Below are 21,159 nucleotides of genomic sequence, written 5' to 3'. Positions count from 1 at the left end.
TTGAAGGGCAAAGGATGTGAAAGTTTGATTATGTATTGCCAAAAAGACTTCTGAGAAGGTGGGGCCAGTTTACCTACCTGCAAGCTAGGTATGGCAATACTTGTTTCCCCACATCCTCACCAACAGAGTGTATTACCCAATATCCTTACATTTTTAAATGAAATTTTACTTTAGATAATTGCTCTATGAGTATCTCTCTCATAGGGCTGTTGGTGAGAACTTAAACCTCTTAGAGAAGTGCCTGCCACAGAGTGGCAATGCATGTTAATAGTTATTATATGATTACTACTATTAATCACTATCATTTGACTCTCTCTCTGAGTTCTTCATTAGTATATTCACAAATACGTTTCTTTGAAGAGCTCAAACATTCTACCTAATCTTTATAAATCTCTTCAGGTGCTCGCTAGGATTTCAGGCACTGTGGGTGTTACAGAACAAGGAAGTGTGACCCAATAGGACCTTTCTAAGGTTACAGGACGTATCTATGTCCCATGAAGTCAAAATGAATAGAGTATGGAACACAATTCCTCTAGGTTACAATAACTGTCAAGCTTTTTCTGACTGCTACCCACTTCAAGAAATAACAGCAGGAACCAGAACACAAATAGATCTGAAACAAAAGTTTCAAAAACAATACATCTATGCCTTCTATTCATTCCATTCCATTTCACTGAAAATATGTTCATTAGGTTATACTAATACATTTCAAAATCTATTGTTGGGTTAAGACTAGTGATTAAAGGGCACTCTTCTAGGTCATAAATGTTGATCTTCCTGGCTATATAACTGAAATCATAGAACCTCACACTCAGTTTTGGGTACATTATTTCCATGTTTCTTTCTTTCTTTTTTTCTTCTTCTTCTTCTTTTTTTTTTTCATTTCCTTGGAATGCTAGAGCTTATTCGTCATCAATCATCTTCACAACTAGTTCTTGGAATCCTTATGTGCACTGTCCAGTATTAAGCGCCAGTGGGAATAACAGGCATTGAAGAGCAAGAGGCCTCTCCACCATTTGCCGGTGATCTTGGTTATGCCTCTTCGGTCTTTAAACAGTTTCCTGATAACTCAGTAGTAAAAAATCTGCTTGCAATGCAGGAGACCCCGGTTTGATTCATGGGTTAGGAAGATCTGCTGGAGAAGGGAAAGGCTACCCACTCCAGTATTCTGGCCTGGAGAATTCCATGGACTGCATAGTCAATGGGGTCGCAAAGAGTCTGACACGACTGACCTACTTTCACTTCACTCCTTTGCGGAGTAATCATAAGAGAAATCAATGTCAACGCATGTAAAAAGCTTAGAGGAATGTCAGGGGCATTGTTAAGTCCTTAATACAGTGGTTCTCAAGGTATGATCCCCAAGACGACCAGCATCAGCATCATCTAGGAGCCTGTCAGAAATGCAGTTTTCGGATCTCACTCCAGATTTATCCAATCAGAAACTCCAAGGATGGGGTCCAGCCATCTGTTTTAAGAAAATTTCTAGGTGATTCCCACGTACGCTAAAGTTTAATACACGGTAACTATTAACAACTAGTGCTTGAGGTTGCAGAGATGAGCAGAGGACAGATGACGAAGGGTTTAGTAGCCTATTAAGCCCTAGGGTGGAGCAATGTTCGTAGTAACGGTTCCTACCTGCTTCAACTCCAACTTCCCCTTCCTACTTTCTCAGCACCGGCCTAGAGCTCCCGCCTCGCTGAATGGTGCGGTCTTTCTGGACCGTCACCACCCATCCAACCACGGAGATCGTAAATGGAGAGAGGCGGGACTAGGCACGGCTAGAGAGGCGCCTCTATTGGCTACAGACCACGGAGCACAGAGGGACGGAACTGCGCGTGCGCACAGCCGAGGCGCGCCCCAGGCGGCCGTTGAAAAATGGCGACGGTCGCCGAGTTGAAGGCTGGTGAGTGCGACTGGGAGGTCTATCTGGTGAAATGTGTCGGCCTTCAGTTTGTGAAAAGGATGGGACTAAAGGAGGGCCCGCGGAACACTAAAGTCAACCTGTCCCAGGGTCGTTCTGCGGCGTCAGGGCCTGCGGAGCACCCGGCGGGTGTGGCGACTGCAGCTTGGGGCCCTGGGGGTAGGGATGTGGTTGCATGGGGGCTGTTTTTAAACCGACTTTGAACTGGAGGAGGAGGAGCCCCGCACCTTGGTGAAGTCCTGCACCTTGGGGCTCAGGCTCATCTTTCTGGACCCTGCTGGGGGCGAGGCCTTGGCCCTGGCCTTTCCCTCTGGACTGATGATTGCAGTACTGAAACAACTGGGTGTTCGGCCCAAACGTAAACCATTTCCTTGGGTATCTCCCTGAATCCGTACAACCACCCGCGAGGTGGGTCACCATTTTCCATGGGGAAAAACTGGGTAGAAAGATGTCTGGCCTGACCATATTCTCCTGTGTTTTTAAGAAAACTTCCACAAAGAGTCGAGTCTTTTAAGCTGAGAGCATTTGTATACCGTTAGTCTTGACGCAGATGTCCAGACAAGTAATAGTAATTATGGTTATTAGTGATCGAGCTTCTGTCGGGCACTACCCAGCCCCTGTGTTATCTAACTGATTCTATATATCAACCTTATGCCCATTTCAGAGATTAGGAAATTGAGGCGCTGAGAGGTGAAACAACTCAACCAAAGTAATTTAGCTAGAAAAAGGCAGAGAGGGAGAACTTGGGAGATGCTGCACCAGGTCTGCAGGTCTTAGTTACTGAGTGATACTCAGTATCTGCAATAAGACCAGTTCCAATTTTCGGGAAATTTAGGCTCTAAATCAGTGATTCCTAGAGATTTGTTGGAGAAAACGATTTGAGAATATGATTCAGTAACTGTTGATAAAAATGTATATTTGTGGCCTCAGGCTGGTGAACAGTTATTAAAAAGGCATACCTTTAGGACTTCCCTGGTGCAGTGGTTAAGACACACCCGCTCCCCCCAGCCCCACACACATACAGTGCAGCCTGCCCAGTTTCCATCCCTGGTCAGGGAACTAAGATCACACAATGGGGCAGACTCGACATGAATTGGTGTACCCTCTCCCCAGGAAACACACATCACCTGTAATGTTGCATGCTACTTCCGAGGAGTTACAGCTAGTAAAGAACCTGCTGCCAATTCAGGAAAAAGACTCAGATTTGATCCCTGGGTCAGGAAGATCCCCTGGAGGAGGGCATGGCAACCCACTCCAGTGTTCTTGCCTGGAAAATGCCATGGAGAAAGGAGCCTGGCAGGCTACGGTTCATAGGGTTGCAGAGAGTCCAATATGACTGAAGTAACTTAGCACACAGCACACTGTATTTCCTATTGTTTAATATTTTACAATTTTGGTAAAAGGTTGTATAGTCCATGGGGTAGCAAAGAGTCCCACATGACTGAGCGATTTTCACCACTTTCACTCCGAGGATATAAACCAGGTTAAGAAGCTCTATCTGAAGAAATTGTCATGGTGCAGTGTTTTAATAAACATAATAGAGTGAAGGTCAGGATGGCATGGAGATTAGGGATGTATTACACAGATGTAGGGAGCCCTTGAGGTGTTTTCTGCATTCCTCAGCTCTGAATGTGCCTAGTGTTCAAGAGAAATCTAATGAAATGTTTGCCAATCATTTATATTACTTGGGCTTTCGCCTTTTTAAAGCACTTTGACTTCACATTTTCCTGCCTTACTTGGTTCTGCCTCAGAGACAGAGCTCATGTTAGAGAAGGCAAGTGAGGCAAGAGTTAGTGAACGAGCCCTGAGGTAGTGATGACATGCAAGGTTCCTAACTCCAAATTCTTCTTTTTCTGGTTATTTTTGTTTTTGGCTGCTCTGGGTCTTCACTGCTATGTGCAGGCTTTCTCAAGTTGCAGTGAGTGTGCATGGGCTACTGTCTAGTTGTGTGCTGGCTTCTCCTTTCGGAGGCTTCTTGTTTCGGAGCATGGACTCTAGAGCAGACTCAGTAGTTGTGGCATATGGGCTTAGTTGCCACGTGGCATGTGGAATATTCCTGGACAAGGGATCAAACCTGTGTTTTCCGTGGTGGCAGGCAAACTCTTAACCACTGGACCACCAGGGAAGTCCAGCTTCTTAATTCTCATTTCTCCGCTGAATTTGAATCTACGCTGTATACATATACAGAGTAATTGGATGTGTATAGCAGGGAATCTCTGTTTAATTTCCAAAGATGGAATTAGAGAACAGGGGTATAGTAATGATTCCAACATAATAAAGCTGTACCTTCCCTTCCCTTCATGGGCCTGTTATACAGTCTGATTGGGTGATAACTACTTTTAACCTACTTGCAAAAAACGGTTGAGGAGACGATCTAAATGTAAAGAGCAAGGAAGGATAAAGTCTAGTCTAGATTTATCCCTTTAATCATATGACCCAGATTTTTGTTGTTTATCAAAGCTTAAAAAAAGTTTCATGTCCGTGCCTACATGAATATAGTCCCTGGGCTCCCTTTATGAATTGTCATTATTGTGGTGTACTTATTTATAGCACAGTATATTTATTACACCAGTAGTATACAGCACGGGGTTTCCCTGGTGATTCAGTGGTAAAGAACCCACCTGCCAATGCAGGAGATTCCGGTTCAGTCCCTGGATTAGGAAGATCCCCTGGAGAAGGAAATGGCAAACCACTATAGTATTCTTGCCTGGGGAATCCCATGCATAGAGGAGCCTGGCAGGCCTCAGTCCGTAGAGTTGCAGAGTCGGACACGGCTGAGCGACTGAGTGCAGGTGTACAGCACGTATTATAAAGCCTTTAGGCAGCATTTATTGAGCTCTTACTTTGTTCTAGGCACCCTGGGTGAAATGTGTTGCTTCTCTGGAGTTGTGATTTAGCTATTAGGGACCACATGGGAAAAAAAGTTTCTAGACAACTGTAAGGGATGATGCCAATTCAGCCCTATCCACGTTATTATTTATAGCTAAAATCTCATTATCATAACTACTGATATTTGTAATAGTGACCCTTGCTCATCAAGATGTTAGATTACATTCAGCATATATATCCCAGATTCCTTAAGATGGCATTGATAAGGCTACATGTTAGATTTCTAGTCAGTCAGTTCAGTCACTCACTCATGTCTGACTCTTTGCGACCCCATGAATTGCGGCACGTTAGGCCTCCCTGTTCATCAGCAACTCCTGGAGTTCACTCAAACTCACGTCCATCGAGTAAGTGATGCCATCCAACCATCTCATCCTCTGTCGTCCCCTTCTCCTTCTGCCCCCAATTCCTCCCAGCATCAGGGTCTTTTCCAATGAGTCAACTCTTCGCATCAGGTGGCCAAAGTATTGGAGTTTCAGCTTTAGCATCAGTCCTTCCAATGAACACCCAGGGTTGATCTCCTTCAGAATGGACTGGTTGGATCTCCTTGCAGTCCAAGGGACTTGCAAGAGTCTTCTCCAGCACCACAGTTCAAAAGCATCGATTCTTCGGCACTCAGCCTTCTTCACAGTCCAATTCTCACATCCATACATGACCACTGGAAAAACTATAGCCTTGACTAGATGGACCTTTGTTGGCAAAGTAATGTCTCTGCTTTTTAATGTGCTATCTAGATTGGTCATAACTTTCCTTCCAAAGAGTAAGCGTCTTTTAATTTCATGGCTGCAATCACCATCTGCAGTGATTTTGGAGCCCAGAAAAAGTCTGACACTGTTTCCCCATCTGTTTGCCATGAAGTGATAGGACCAGATGCCATGATCTTCGTTTTCTGAATGTTGAGCTTTAAGCCAACTTTTTCACTCTCCTCTTTCATCAAGAGGCTCTTTAGTTCCTCTTCACTTTCTACCATAAGGGTGGTATCATCTGCATATCTGAGGTTATTGATATTTCTCCTGGCAATTTTGATTCCAGCTTGTGCTGCTTCCAGCCTGGCATTTCTCATGATGTACTCTGCATATAAGTTAAATAAGTAGGGTGACAATATACAGCCTTGATGGATTCCTTTTCCTATTTGGAACCAGTCTGTTGTTCCATGTCCAGTTCTAACTGGTGCTTCCTGACCTGCAGATAGGTTTCTCAAGAGGCAGGTCAGGTGGTCTGGTATGCCCATCTCTTTCAGAATTTTCCACAGTTTGTTGTAATCCACACAGTCAAAGGCTTTGGCATAGTCAATAAAGCAGAAATAGATGTTTTTCTGGAGCTCTTGCCTTTTCCATGATCCAGCGAATGTTGGCAGTTTGCCCTCTGGTTCCTCTGCTTTGTCTAAAACCAGCTTGAACATCTGGAAGTTCACGGTTCACATACTTCTGAAGCCTGACTTGGAGAATTTTGAGCATTACTTTACTAGCGTGTGAGATGAGTGCAATCGTGCGGTAGTTTGAGCATTCTTTAGCATTGCGTTTCTTTGGGATTAGAATGAAAACTGACCTTTTCCAGTCCTGTGGCCACTGCTGAGTTTTCTGAATTTGCTGGCATATTGAGTGCAGCTCTTTCACAGCATCATCTTTCAGGATTTGAAATAGCTCAACTGGAATTCTATCACCTCCACTAGCTTTGATCGTAGTGATGCTTTCTAAGGCCCACTTGACTTCACATTCCAAGATGCCTGGCTCTAAGTGAGTGATCACACCATCGTGATTATCTGGGTCATGAAGCTTTTTTTTGTACAGTTCTTCAGTGTATTCTTGCCACCTCTTCTTAATATGTTCTGCTTCTGTTAGGTCAATACCATTTCTGTCCTTTATTGAGTCCATCTTTGCATGAAATGTTCCCTTGGTATCTCGAATTTTCTTGAAGAGATCGCTAGTCCTTCCCATTCTGTTGTTCTCCTCTATTTCTTTGCATTGATCACTGAGGAAGACTTTCTTATCTCTCCTTGCTATTCTTTGGAACTCTGCATTTAGATGCTTATATCTTTTCCTTTTCTCCTTTGCTTTTCACTTCTCTTCTTTTGACAGCTATTGGTAAGGCCTCCTCAGACAGCCATTTTGGTTTATTGCATTTCTTTTTCTTGGGGATGGCCTTGATCCCTGTCTCCTGTACAATGTCACGAACCTCCGTCCATAGTTCATCAGACACTCTATCAGATTTAGTCCTTTAAATCTATTTCTCACTTCCACTGTATAATCATAAGGGATTTGATTTAGGTCATACCTGAATGGTCTAGTGGTGTTCCCTACTTTCTTCACTTTGAGTCTGAATTTGTTAATAAGGAGTTCATGATCTGAGCCACAGTCAGCTCCCGGTCTTGTTTTTGCTGACTGTATAGAGCTTCTCCATCTTTGGCTGCAAAGAATATAATCAATCTGATTTCGGTGTTGACCATCTGGTGATGTCCATGTGTAGAGTCTTCTCTTGTGTTGTTGGAAGAGGGTGTTTGCTATGACCAGTGCATTTTCTTGGCAAAACTCTATTAGCCTTTGCCCTGCTTCATTCCATACTCCAAGGCCAAATTTGCCTGTTACTCCAGGTGTTTCTTGATTTCCTACTTTTACATTCCAGTCCCCTATAATGAAAAGGATATCTTTTTTGGGTGTTAGTTCTAAAAGGTCTTGTAGATCTTCATAAAACCATTCAACTTCAGCTTCTTCAGCGTTGCTGGTTGGGGCATAGACTTGGATTACCATGATATTGAATTGTTTGCCTTGGAAACGAACAGAGATCATTCTGTCGTTTTTGAGATTGCATTCATGTACTGCATTTCGGACTCTCTTGTTGACCATGATGGCTACTTCATTCTTCTGAGGGATTCCTGCCCACAGTAGTAGATATAATGGTCATCTGAGTTAAATTCACCCATTCCAGTCCATTTTAGTTCGCTGATTCCTAGAATGTCGACGTTCACTCTTGCCACCTCCTGTTTGACCACTTCCAATTTGCCTTGATTCATGGACCTTACATTCCAGGTTCCTATGCAGTATTGCTCCAATTTTAAAATGTTACTTTTTTTTTTTAGATTTATTTATTCATTTTTGGCTGTGCTGTGTCTGTTGCTGCAGGGGCTTTTCTCTAGTTGTGGTGAGAATAGTGCTGCTCTGTAGATGGGGTGCACGGGCTTCTCACTGCGGTGGCCTCTCTTGCAGAAGCACAGGCTCGAGGGCTTGCAGGCTTCAGTACTTTTGGCATGTGGGCACGCTAGTTGTGGCTCACGGGCTCACAGGCTCAGTAGCTGTGGCACATGGGCTTAGTTGCTCTGCGGCATGTGGGATCTTCCTAGATCAGGGATGGAACCCATGTCTCCTGCATTGGCAGACAAATTCTTCACCACTGAGCCACAAGGAAGCCCCAAATCTTACAGTTTTAAGGAGTTAACTCAGTTATCTTTAAAACCCAAACAAAACCCCAGAACAAAAGCCCATCTCTTTTGTTCAGAATGGGCCATTTCCCAAGGGTTCTGGGTATCGGTTTTATACAAAAGATACAACATAATCCTTCCTTTTTGGAGTGTACTTATTATTTTCAATCATATACTTTCTAGACCAGAGGTTTTTAGTGACAAATTGAACCTGTCTCTTGGGCTTTCCAGGTGGCTCGGTGGTAGAGAATCCACCTGCAATGCAGGAGATGTGGGTTCCATCCCTGGGTTGGGAAGATTTTCTGGAGAAGGAACTGGCAACCCACTCCAGTATCCTTGCCAGGGAAATTCCATGGACAGAGGAGCCTGGCAGGCTATAGTCCATGGGGTCACAAAAGAGTTGAACACAACTTAGCAAATTAACAACAACAGAACCTGTCTTCAGTGACAACTACTCTTGAAAAGATATGAGACACTGGGAGACAAGTTCAGGTCCTTATAAGCTGAGTATAATTCTTCCCCCCTTTTTCTCTTCAGTAAAGCTTATGTATCAGTCTGTAGCCTCTTACAGTGACTCTACTGGAAGGATAAACTTACATTTGGTTAACTAAATTAAAGTAGTAAATCATTGCAATTTGGGAACTTTTATTTTTTATTGCAAATATGGCTCGTGGTAACTAATGTGATGATTGCTCGGTTTGTCATATTTGATTGAAAGGATGTAATATTAAACATTTTGTTTTAAAGTTTGCCTAAGAATGGCAAAAAGTTATTCTATAACTGAAACATTAATACTTTATATTAAACAGTTTTAAAGGACACTTTGGAAAAAAGAGGAGTGTTAGGGCATTTAAAAGCAAGGATTCGTGCGGAAGTTTTCAGTGCCCTTGATGATGAAAGTGAACCTCGGCCATCGTTGTCTCATGAAAACTTTCTAATTAATGAGCTAATTCGGGAGTATTTGGAATTCAACAAATACAAGTATACAGCGTCGGTCCTCATAGCAGGTAAGAGGTTATTTATTGTTAATCACCTGAGGTGAAGTCTGCCTTTTCCCTTCCCCCACTTCTCAGAAAATGTTTAGCCTAGAAATCTAATTCTATTACCAAACGGTGTCAAATGGGACATGACTGGGACATAAAAATCCCATGGGCTCTTTTCATATCACAGCTTGAACAAGTTCTCATGATGTTTATTGGACTCCAGGAGAAAATGACTAAACATTTAACCTAGGAGCATACTTTGAAAATCATAATTTCTGATTCTGAGAATAAAGAGTTATTTACATTTTGCCCTATGTGCTGTCAGTCTTTTTCCTATGTATATGGTTTAAAAATACATACACAGAGACTTAATGTCTATTCTTTGTTAAAAAATATAAAACATTGAAGAGAAAGCCTCAAAGTATTGCTCCATGTATTGATTAGGCATGTACTCAGATGTGTGTAAAAGTGTTATATTTAAAAAGCACTAGATAATCTATAGACATTTCAAATCACTGTTGTACACCTCACACTAAAATAATATTGTGAATCAACTAAAATTTAAAAAAGAAAATGATTAGGAAGATAAACTCCAAGCTCATTCTAGTGATGAGCAGGAGAGAAATGGTACTGGGGGAAGGGGGTCACCATTAAAGCGAAATTTACTTTATCTGTTAAATTTTATTTCTTAAGAAAGAAAGCAAAAGAACTAGAAGAATAGGGACAGTAGTCAGGATCGGTATTGCCCCTAGGCTGGGGGAAATGAAGTTGGGAGGACGATCCAAGCACCCTGCATGTACATTACTTGATTCCCTTTTCCAATGTTTAACATAGGCTTTAAGGCTATTTGGTGCCTTGGAGATATGCCTCATTAAAGAAAAGAGATCATGAAGTAGATTCTGAAACAGAGAATGGATTCCTTATTGTGATGCTGGAACTTTCCATTGGATAGATCTTTTGTTAATATTCTAGGTCTTTTATTTAATGTTAAGCATATACCTTAACCGAATAAAGACTGATGATTTTTATTGGTTTAAGGATCATCAGTGTCGGTATCTTCACTGACACAGCATTTTGTTATAGATGGCTGTATAATATGTTACTACTCAGAAAAGAAGAATGTGAAAATACCATCAGTTAGATGTACTGGACTTGTGCTCACCTAGAATAAAATACAGATACAGCAGTCAAGTTTCTACAGAGTCTTGACTTTTAAAAAACTGAGATGTACTTAGCATAAAGATACTTTACCATTTTTAGTATGTAGTTCTGTGGATTTTGCTAAATTCATACAGTTGTGTGGCTACCGCCGTAATCACAATATAGAACATTTCTATCACTTCAGAAAAATTCCCTGTGCCCTTTTGCAGATAACTTCTTTGCCTACTCTCAACTCCTGTCAACCTCTGATCTGTTATTTTGTGTACCTGGTCATTTGCCTTCTCCAGAATGTCGTATGAGTGAAATCATCCAGGATGTAGCATTTTAAATCTGCTTCCTTTCACTCAGCATAACACATTTGAGACTATGCTGTTATTTTCCCCCCTGAATAGCATTCCACTGTATGGCTGTGTTGATTTATCTGTTATCAGTTGATGGACATTCGGGTTGTTTCTAGTTTTTGGCAATTACGAATGCAGCTGCCATAAACACTCACTTTCGAGGATTATCTGAACGTTGTTTTCACTTCTCTTGGGTAAAGAGCTAAGAGTGGCGTTGCTGGGTTGTATATGGTAAGTGTCTGCTTACCTTTGTAGTTGAATGCACCATTTTGTTCTCCTGCCAGCAAAGTTCTCCCAGTTGCCCCGAATCCTTGCCAGCACTTCATACTTAGTGTTCATTTTACTTTTAGATTTATTGCCAACAAATGGGTATCAGTGCTGTCATGCATTTAATTTGTAGGCTTCTTAGAAAATAGGACTTCTCAAGTCTAGTATAGAAACAGTAATTTCCCAACTCAAAATTTGGGGATTTAAAAACTGCATTTATATTAAAGATATGCATTTAATAAAGTAGGTATTTTGAAAGCCATAAAATCACGGTTGCATCTGTCTTGGTGTGCGCCATCATCATTCTTCTAAAATCTGAAAAATGTGTATACCTCATACGTGTGGTTTTTATCAAAATCCTATTTACTTTTTATATTAATAAAGCCTCAGTGTTTTGTGATTTTCCCCCCAGAATCTGGTCAACCTGTAGTTCCACTGGACAGACAGTTTCTCATCCATGAACTAAATGCATTTGAAGACTCAAAGAATAATACAATGTAAGAAGTTTTTTTTAAAAAAATAAGTTTTCAGATATTATTGTATTGGGGTCATAATTGTATAGTGGTAGTTTTATTTCATTTTAATTCATCAGCTACTTATTTGGGTCCAGTGTGTGTCTGGCACTGTGCCGCATCCAAGGTGTGTGGCAGCAAGTGCTAAGATGCCTGTGGTTTCAGAGGACGACGTGCCCCTGCTTCATTCTCAGGGTCAGGTCTCTTGGCTTCTTGATCCATCCTTTTGTTTTTCATTTGAGGCTTTGCTCTGTCGATTGTTTTCTGCCTCACATTTAATCTTCCTCCTCCGCTCCCTTTATTTCAGCTTAGGAGTGTACTCAATTCTCCCCATTCCCCAGAAAACCTATTTTTACCCCTGAAGTTAATGAAAATCAACCCTTCATTTTCATTTTCTTACTTACATTTTTTTGCCTTCTCTACATTTTAAATTTTCTCCTCATCATTTATACTGAAATGTTTTGCCTTCTCTGCATTTGGAGTTCTCTCCTCATCATTTATACTGAAACTATGCTCTTGAAAAAGAGTGACCACTGTCTATCGTTTCTTAGTTCTTTTTCTACTTTAATGTTTCATAAACTTTTTCTAGAGGATCCCTGAATGGCAGAAAAAATTATACCTAGGAAACCTGGAGCATAACTCAAAGTAGCCTTCCCCTAGTAAGAAATTTCTTTGAAATCTTATGTTTCTCATTCTAAAAGTTTATTGAATGTTTTCATTCTACTTCATGATGTAATTGTTTTACCATAAAAACGTTCAAAATGACATGCCAATTAAGTTGAACTCTCCCTCCAATCTTTGTGTAAAGTAAATGTTCTGGGATCATAGGCTACCTTTAACCTCTGCTTTGTATCAAGCCCCCAGCACTGAGAGTGGGAATATACCTATTTCCAATTTGAGAAGCTCAGTTTTACTTGAATTTCTGCAGTGTTTTGTAGTATTAACAGCTCTTCCTTAAAACACTTCTTGTCACTTGTCTTTTATGACCCTTTACTGTCTTGATTTTTTCTATCTCCCTAGTGGTCATCTCAGTTTCTTCACTGACTCCTTTAGGAAGGTTCCTTTAAATTGTGGGCTCTCCCCCAAGATTTGTCCTTAACTTTCTTCTTGCCCCCTGCCCCCTTTTCTTTCTAAGTATTCTTGAGTCCTTAGTGATGCCGCCACACTGGTGCCTGTGCCTTAAATCTGACAGATCTCATGAATTGCGGGCACACGTTTCTGCTGGTATCTCAAACTCGGTGTGTCTAAAAGCAAGTCCATTATTTTCATCTCCTCAAACCACCCCACTGTAGCTTCCTCATAGAGACATTCAGGTCCTCATCTCAGAGCTCACATGTGCTTCTGGCTCCTTCTCATTTCTCCACCAGTCACTTTGCGAGTTTCATCAATTCTGCTGTGCAGTTGTGTCTGTCTGTCCTTATGCCCTACATCGTGCATTTCAGGAGGCCTCTTTCCCATTTCTCCCCAGTCATGTTCTTTTCTGACTCATGTGTCATGCTGCCAACAGCTTGCTTTCTGAAGGACACTTATTGCTTTATTTAAAGCATTTCCACTGAAAAGATTTTAGAAAGTAATAAAGTCCGTATACCATTAGGTGTGGGTGCCAGTGGAAGTCTGAAGTAGCACTCAACGTTCACATTAATATTTTTCAGTGAAAGTTTAAAATTTTCACAATATGTAGGGTAAAGTATTTAGCAACCTTATATTCAGTTCAGTTCAGTTCAGTTGCTCACGTCCATTGAGTCGGTTATGCCATCCAACCATCTCATCCTCTGTCGTCCCCTTCTCCTCCTGCCCCCGATCCCTCCCAGCATCAGAGTCTTTTCCAGTGAGTCAACTCTTCGCATGAGGCGGCCAAAGTATTGGAGTTTCAGCTTTAGCATCAGTCCTTCCAATGAACACCCAGGACTGATCTCCTTTAGAATGGACTGGTTGGATATTAGGTCAAGCCATAACACCAAGTGAGTTTGTGCCAAATTTATGAAGAAAATTAGTTTTTAGAGTTTCTGTTTTTCAAAATTGCAAATAAGGCATTGTGAAGCTGTACTTTAAAAACAGTTATCACTGTTTTTAACTCAGGATTTTTTAAAAAAGAAACCTGATATTGATGAAGTTGCAGGCTAAATGAGCTGGTTATATGTTTGCTCATAACATTTAAAAATATCTAAAGCTTAAAAATTTTAAATCTTAAATAGATTTTATTGTAAATTTGGCAAATATAATTTTTTTTTTAATTTAAAAATCTCCTTTCATTAGTTAACATTTGGGGAAACAATGGTTTAAAGTTGACCAAGAGACCTATATTATATTCCTGGATACTGCTTTTATAAGAGCTGAGGCATCTTATTAAATAGAGAAACCCATTCTCTTGGTTTCCTTGTGGAATGGAAACATTGCTTTTGTGTGCCATTAGTTATTTGTTGCTGTATAACTGATTACCCCAGAATTTGGTGGTTTAAAATAGCAGACATTTATTATCTGTGGTGAGGAATCTGGGAGTGACTTCTGTGGCCTGGCTTAGCCTCAGTTGTGAGGTTGCAGTTAAGATGTTGGCCGGTGGGGGTGGCAGGCCAGTCATCTCAAGTCCTGGCTGAGGCTAGAGGGTCCATCTCCATGTGGCTCACTCACATGACTGCTTGTCGGAGGCCTCAGTTCTTCGTTACACGTGCCTTTCCATAGGACGGCTTGAGTGGCAGCTGACTTCCCCAGAGTGTCCGAGGGAGAAGGCAGGGAGGGCGCCACGATGCTGTTGATGGCCCAGCCTCTGACGCTGCAAGCGCTGTCACTCAGTGCCTGCCTTAGCTCCTGAAAACGTGAGTTCAGCTCGCACTCAGGAGACTCTACCTTTTGAAGGGAAGGGATATCATACTTTAAATTATCACACTTGCTAGTAAGTAGATAAAAAATCTCAAAAAGTCCATTAAATTGATGTTTTCAAACTGTGAGCCTGGAAACAAGAGAAACCTCTCTTTATTGTCATCAGAGCAGCTTCCATTGGTGCAGGGGCAGCAGGCAGCATATGCTAAGGGAAAAAATATGGGACTTGGGGTTCAAGTGTCAACTTTGCTTACTATCCAAGCAGCCCTTTCGCAAATCCTCTGTGAGCTGTGGTCTTCTCATTTATAAATTGGAGATGATGATTATGACACCATAAGATGAGGATAAAATAAGAGGAAAGAATGTTTTGTAAACTGTAGTTTTTAAAATTTTAGTTCTTACCTGACACCTATATGGCTTACATTTATATACCATTTAATACATGCCAGGCACCGTTCTAAACACTTGACATTTATTGACACATTCGGTCCATGACTGCCCTATGAGTTAGAGACTATACTTACCCTCATTTATAGAGGAAGAAACATTTATGAGGCTGGGGATATTAAAAATCTTGCTGACTCTTGTCAAGTGGCAGGGCCAGGATTTGAACTCACACAAGAATTTATGAATCCAATAAGTGTGTATTATATCAGACAGTGTTAGGTCATGGGAAATCTTATACTGGACTTGGAGTTAAAAGAGAAAAAAAAAGTTGATTCCTGTGCATTGATTGAATTTGTATTTCAGTTTAGATGAGGTTTAACTTGTTAACATGTTTCCTGTGAATTTTAAAATTGTAGAGTCAAATTGTCAGGGAAGGCAATGGCACCCCACCCCAGTACTCTTGCCCGGAAAATCCCATGGATGGAGGAGCCTGGTGGGCTGCAGACGATGGGGTCACTAAGAGGTGGACATGACTGAGCGACTTCCCTTTCACTTTTTACTTTCATGCACTGGAGAAGGAAATGGCAACCCACTCCAGTATTCTTGCCTGGAGAATCCCAGAGATGTGGGAGCCTGGTGGGCTGCCGTCTATGGGGTCGCACAGAGTCGGACACGACTGAAGCGACTTAGCAGCAGCAGAGTCAAATTGTACACTTAAATTTCAAAAAGCATGAATAGTTTGTAGTTTGGGTAATAACCATGCAACTCTTTTAAGTCTAGTGAATTATTTGGCTATTTTGGTGTCAGAGACTACTTTTTACAGAAGAGATATTTTAAAGTTTTTCCTGTTTATGCACATTTAATTAATTTTTATTTTCTTTCTGCTATAGACCTCTTTTATATGGGATTTTAGCTCATTTCTTGCATGGAACTAAGGATGACAACAAAAATACATTTCTGAAAGGGTCTTCACTCCAGCCTCTGAACCCAAATCTTGGCAGACCACCTAGTGGAAGAAAGCAAATGGGTATGAATTTTCTGGGACTTATCACTCGGCTTTTAGCAAGTATATTTCCTTCTTATCTATTTTTATCTTTGAGGTAGTTTTTCCTAAGATTTTGAGTCATAATTTAATTCTATTTATATCTAATATAGTTAGCCTGTATTATTAATCATCAAAAAAAAAACAAAATGGTTTTTGGAAAGACAATCTTGTGAGGAGCAGAGAAGACTAGAAAGAATTCTTAGATATAATTTCTATAAAGAAGTATTGAAAAACTTGATTTTCCCATAGATTTGTACTCTTTGGAGCAGCTTAGATCCTGAGCATGCTGAAGAAAGAGCTTTTTATCAAGTTATCTATTTTTTTTCCCTCTCAGACTGAGAAAAGTCAAGATTGCTGAAAACAGAGCAGTCACAGGTTTATGTGTTGTCCTTTGCATTTTCAGGGTTCTTTTTTAGTGGGGAGTGGGGTGAATATTCTTTGTGGTAATGTTGTAATTACAAATAAATTCTTAGGAGAATGGCTCATATTTCTTTCAAGAATAGTCACTCCAATGAACTTTCAGTTGTTTTGATTTTTATCAAAACACTAAAACCTCAATTTGGTTATCTAAATTGAATAGCTTATCGCTCAGTATTTCCAACTATGGTACAGCTGATCTCTCTTTTTAAGGACAGTCATAGGAGAAGGAAATGGTGACCCACTCCAGTACTCTTGCCTGGAGAATTCCATGGATAGAGGAACCTGGTGGGCTGCTGTCTGTGGGGTCACACAGAGTTGGACACGACTGAAGCGACTTAGCAGCAGCAGCAGCATAGGTGGGGCCCAGGCAGCTGATTATCAGAACAAATATAAATCTTGACTGTTGAAATAAACTTTTAAGAAATATCTAAGTGCAAACTGTCTTTTGTAGTTTTCCTAAATTGCCATGAGCAATGTTGATCATGTTAAATGTTTGCCACGTCTCTTAAGATCTGAAGGCGAAGTGGTCTCTTGGAGGTTAGTTCTGCCTTTACTAGGAGTTATCCTTCTGTTTATCTTAGAATTCTGAGTCGATGGGATGTTGGAAAGGAAATCCTTCCCATCACTTATTTTACAGTTGAGAAAACCAAGACTAAGAGGCCCATGCCTGTAGCTGGTCATTTTTAGCAGAATCAGCACCCTTGATTGCCATTCCTGTGCACTTTTCCACTTAAAGAATATGAGAAGTTTTCCTAGTTACTTTTTCAAGTATTGGTAAGGAACTGCCATTATTGCCCACTATTTGGCAAGAACTTAAAAGCAAAACCAAACACCTGGTACAAGAGTAACTCTCTAAACATCAATGATATAATGTAGAATTCCCGCAAACCTCATCTCCTTACCTCTCCCTAACACCTCAATTCCCCTCCCCTTCACAGAAGGTAGCGCTGTTAGCAGCTTGGTGGGTATCTTCAGGAGTCATTTCTGTTTAAAGTTATAAGCACTGTTTCTGTACATATGATCCTACACTTTGTTTTTTCACATGTGTTATCAATTTATGTAAATCTGCTTCTACCTCATTCTTAATTTCCTGTATAGTCTGTAGTATTCCATGGAACTACTACTAATCACTCTTTGCTAATGTACTTTTGTATGTTTTAAATTTTTTGGTTTTACAGTATTGCAGGGTAGTGTTAATATTTCTCTTATGTGCATACCTTGAAGTAGAATTGGTTCAAAATTTTGCATATTAAAAAATGTAGTAGATACTAATTCCCCTCCAAAAAGGCTTTACCATTTTATGTTTACGAAGAATATATGATAATACTAGTTTCTGTATTTGATTGTCACCGTGGATAGCGTATGCATCAACACTGCTAGCACAGCAGGCCTGTGACGTTGGTGTTTTTAGTTGTAGTGGGAGGGGAGCAGGAATGGGAGAGTGCTGGAGGGGATACGAGAGTCCTTGGGTTACCTTGGCTCCTCTCTGTAGAAAATGCCAGACATCACATAGAGTTGAGGTCAGCAAAGCTTTGGACCCCTGTTCTGTGGAAGGCTCAGAAAGGAGGCTGCATGCACTAATGAGAGAACAGTGGTGTTGCAGATTATTTTTCTTGATTATCAAAAGTGTTCTTGGCACAGAAAACAGGGACCGCGAAGAATTGTTAACCCCAAATTGCATAAGGTTTCTGTAACACATTTAAACATCCTATTTACTTTCTCAACTCAAACTTACTCTGTGAAGGATATGTTTTATTTGATAACATTGAGAAAGTTACAAAGATATTAAAATTATTCTTCAGATTATATACCCTCTATAAACATAAACTCAATCCAGGTGAAACATAAAACGCTAAAATTAAACTCTCTTTTACTTGAAAATAAGTCCAAAGCATGCCATCATGAAAGCAGTTTTTTTTAAGATTACTTTGTGTGTTTTTGGCTGTGCTGGGTCTTCGCTGCCGCTCCTGGGCTTTCTCCACTTGGAGCAGTAGGGGCTGCTCTTGGCTGGGGGAATGCAGGCTGGTCACTGCGGTGGCTTCTCTTGTTGTGAGCATAGGTTCTCGGTGTGCCGCTTCAGTAGTTGAGGCACATGGGCTTAGTTTCCCCACAACTAAACAATTGCCCTCTTGTTTTCGGCTAAAGACTATTTCCTGCAATTTCGTGGATGGTTTTCTGAACTTGGTAGGAAGTTTTCTTCTTGCCACAAGAGGGTGCTGCTGGGAGGATTTCTATTTGAAGAAGTTTTTGTTTTTGTTTTTTTTCTTTTTAGTTGAACTTTGGCATCCCTCAAAATGCTAATTGAAAACGCAGTCCTTTATTGTGAATTCCAGTCCTTACATACAGTGTAAGTTTGTAAGCACTTACCTATGAATTTACTTCAGGGTGTACTCTTTTCACTTAAAAAAATTGAATGATAAGCCCCTGCTGCTGCTGCTGCTAAGTCGCTTTAGTCGTTTCCGACTCTGTGCGACCCCATAGACGGCAGCCCATTAGGCTCCCCTGTCCCTGGGATTCTCCAGGCAAGAACACTGGAGTGGGTTGCCGTTTCCTTCTCCAATGCATGAAAGTGAAAAGTGAAAGTGAAGTCGCTCAGTCGTGTCCGACTCTGTGCGACCCCATGGACTGCAGCCTACCAGGCTCCTCCACCCATGGGATTTCCCAGGCAAGAGTACTGGAGTAGGGTGCCATTTACTAAACATTTCCGATTTCTTCAATAGTGTTAAAAAAAAAATCCAACATATTTTTTCATTGTCCTAAGCCATCTAAAGACCTTGTATGCTATAAATTTGTAATATCCTAAAATATGCTTAGGTAGGTCTGCCTGCTCCCCCTTTTGCCTTGGGATGAGCACTGACCTTCGCTTGTATTCTTGCAGAAGAACACCTGCGGCAGGAGCAGGGGAGGGGCAGCAACGCTGAAAGCCTGCACACTTCACCCTCGGAAAAGAGATGACACTTCCAACTGGGGCTTCTTTGATCTTAAACTTGCATGTATTAAATAACTTATTTATTCTCCCAATGTCATCAGAATTCATCACTAGTATTGTACTCTGTAAAAATGTGAAGTTTCTGCAAAACCTTTAGCCCCTCATGTTTTACTGCATTTGGGAATAAAAGCTAACTCTGTCATCTAGTTTACCAGATGACTTGAAAGAAAATGTGTGGTTTTTAGGATGATTTTAAAGGTCTCTAAATCTGGGAGAAACGAAAGGGTTTTTTTGGTACCCCGAATCTTTCTGGCCATATGCTCTGGTCTGTTTTTGGCTGTGCTTCACAGCTCGTGGAGTCTTAGTTCCCTGACCAGGGACTGAACCTGGGCCCTGGCACTGAAAGTGCTCAGTCCTAACTGCTGTATCTCCAGGGAATTCCCTGTTCTGTTCTTTACCATGGCACATTAATTAAATTTCTTTCGGGCTGGAATAATGTAGATTTACAGGAAAATTCATTCATTTAAAACACATACACACACACACACATTTAAAAGAACAATTAAGCCAGAAAAAACTAATTCCTATAAAGTTTGATTGGGGCGGGGGCGGATGAGAAACCAGCTATTTTTCAGATAACTATTTATAATTAGGTTTAAATATCTGAATTGCTATCTATATTTGAACTTTAAAACTTGGTAACAACGTACTTTTTATTTTCTTAAACAATTTTGGCTTCTCCTAGAAGATTTAATTAAAAGATGGGGGTGGGGGATAATTCTTTTAATTTTGCTGTAAGTAAAACAAAGAGTTTGTTACTTGAAGAATGTGGAATAAGCATGAAGATACAGGCTTTAGGAGAAATACCAGAAAGTACCTTTTAAAAGATGGCATTGTTTACCTTCCTTGTGGCCCTCAGTTGTGCAGTTACCAGATGAGCTATGAAAGGGACAACCCTCACTTGTGTGGGCTCTGAAAGCCTTCTTAAATGTCATGCTCTATTCCTGGGATAGAAAAGTAGTAACATTTCTTATAGTGCCATCTCTAAAACGCTTTGATATTTGTTGATATTTTTATAATGTGGAGTCTTCAGGCTGGCTTCACTGAAGCAACAAATGAGTGTAGTAGACAGAGCCTGATTGGCACACGATACAAGGTATATTCAGAACAAAACTGCATGGGCACCTGTACACTGACATTTAGCTTAAACATTTTCCATCGGGAAGGTGATAAGGAAGGACTGTAGCTGGCAAAACTGGCATTCTTTTCGGGTTGTTGAGTCTGTGCTGCTTTTGGAAACTTTATTTCTGAACCTTTATTTCTGGTGCTAGTCAAGTTTTCAGTATAAGGAGTTCAATCCTTACAGATTAACCAAGAAGTTTTATCTGAATACTGAAAACTGAAAGAAATCCCCTTAAATCATACTTTACAAGTCAGAAGATTTTTGAGAGGTCCTGTTGGTGGGCTAAAATTACATATACCAATGTAGAAGTATTATAAAGGGCTCATTTCCATTTTTTAAATGAAATCTATAGTATCTGATTACAATGATGAATTCCACTGTATTGTATAGGGGGATATAACTATCTGAATTCTTCTCAGAGGATTTGGTTTACACCCAGGAATGTTGGCAGTGGACACTGTTTACCTCAGGAATTGCAATCATGCAGGACTAGATTAAGAAAAAGTGCTGGAGTTTGTCATTTTGGATACAATATAAAATTATCAAAATAGAAGCTAAACAGAATTGTCACATGTAGTCCATACTGTGTCTGTATGCATTATTCTGTAACTTGTTTGTACCTAGGCAACTTTTATACTTTCAGTGTACCATTTAATAAAAAAATAAATAAGCAGCATGCAAAAGGTGTTCCTGTGACTCTTCTGTCATCAAGAGATGTCCACCAGAACCAGAAGAAGGCTTGGCGATGGCTCCTTAGGCTTTCTTTGGGGGTCTCCAGCAACCTAGTTGTTGGAGGGTTGAGGCTCGTTGGCCTCAGCCACGTCACCCTGGGGTAGTTATTCATTGGGTGGTAGTGGTTGGGGCTGGTGATGCTATTCTCTGAGGGGACAGT

At 40.7% G+C, this 21,159-nt stretch overlaps 1 protein-coding gene across 12 annotated transcripts; it reads left to right on the top strand.

Moving 5' to 3' along the window:
• The first annotated feature begins 1,808 nt into the window (after positions 1–1,808).
• Positions 1,809–20,950, top strand: CEP20 (centrosomal protein 20). 12 transcript variants are annotated; one of them, XM_069570199.1, is made up of 8 exons: positions 1,811–1,903; positions 9,032–9,229; positions 11,387–11,471; positions 13,298–13,447; positions 15,581–15,717; positions 16,371–16,511; positions 18,428–18,502; positions 19,034–20,950. In XM_069570199.1, exons 1-7 carry the CDS (start codon positions 1,876–1,878, stop codon positions 18,454–18,456), a joined length of 768 nt encoding a protein of 255 aa, XP_069426300.1. In that variant the 5' UTR covers positions 1,811–1,875; the 3' UTR covers positions 18,457–18,502; positions 19,034–20,950. The 12 variants fall into 12 exon arrangements, 10 of the variants coding, with proteins under 10 accessions (XP_069426307.1, XP_069426300.1, XP_069426306.1 ...); XR_011252666.1 differs by lacking the exon at positions 18,428–18,502 and having other exon boundaries at positions 16,366–16,511; XM_069570205.1 differs by lacking the exon at positions 13,298–13,447.
• The last annotated feature ends 209 nt before the right edge of the window (positions 20,951–21,159 follow it).

Source organism: Ovis canadensis, chromosome 24 (assembly GCF_042477335.2).
Source record: "Ovis canadensis isolate MfBH-ARS-UI-01 breed Bighorn chromosome 24, ARS-UI_OviCan_v2, whole genome shotgun sequence".
NCBI classification, from domain to species: domain Eukaryota; kingdom Metazoa; phylum Chordata; class Mammalia; order Artiodactyla; family Bovidae; genus Ovis; species Ovis canadensis.
This window is presented reverse-complemented; position numbering and strand designations above follow the sequence as displayed.

What these genes read in the sequence shown, in the direction of transcription:
- CEP20 (XM_069570198.1), top strand. Translation starts at nt 1,876, where the DNA reads ATGGCGACGGTCGCCGAGTTGAAGGCTG. An exon ending in TAGTGGAAGAAAGCAAATGG is followed by an intron (nt 15,718 to 16,370) that starts GTATGAATTTTC and finishes TTTTAAGGACAG; the next exon opens with TCATAGGAGAAGGAAATGGT. An exon ending in TAGCAGCAGCAGCAGCATAG is followed by an intron (nt 16,512 to 19,033) that starts GTGGGGCCCAGG and finishes GTATTCTTGCAG; the next exon opens with AAGAACACCTGCGGCAGGAG.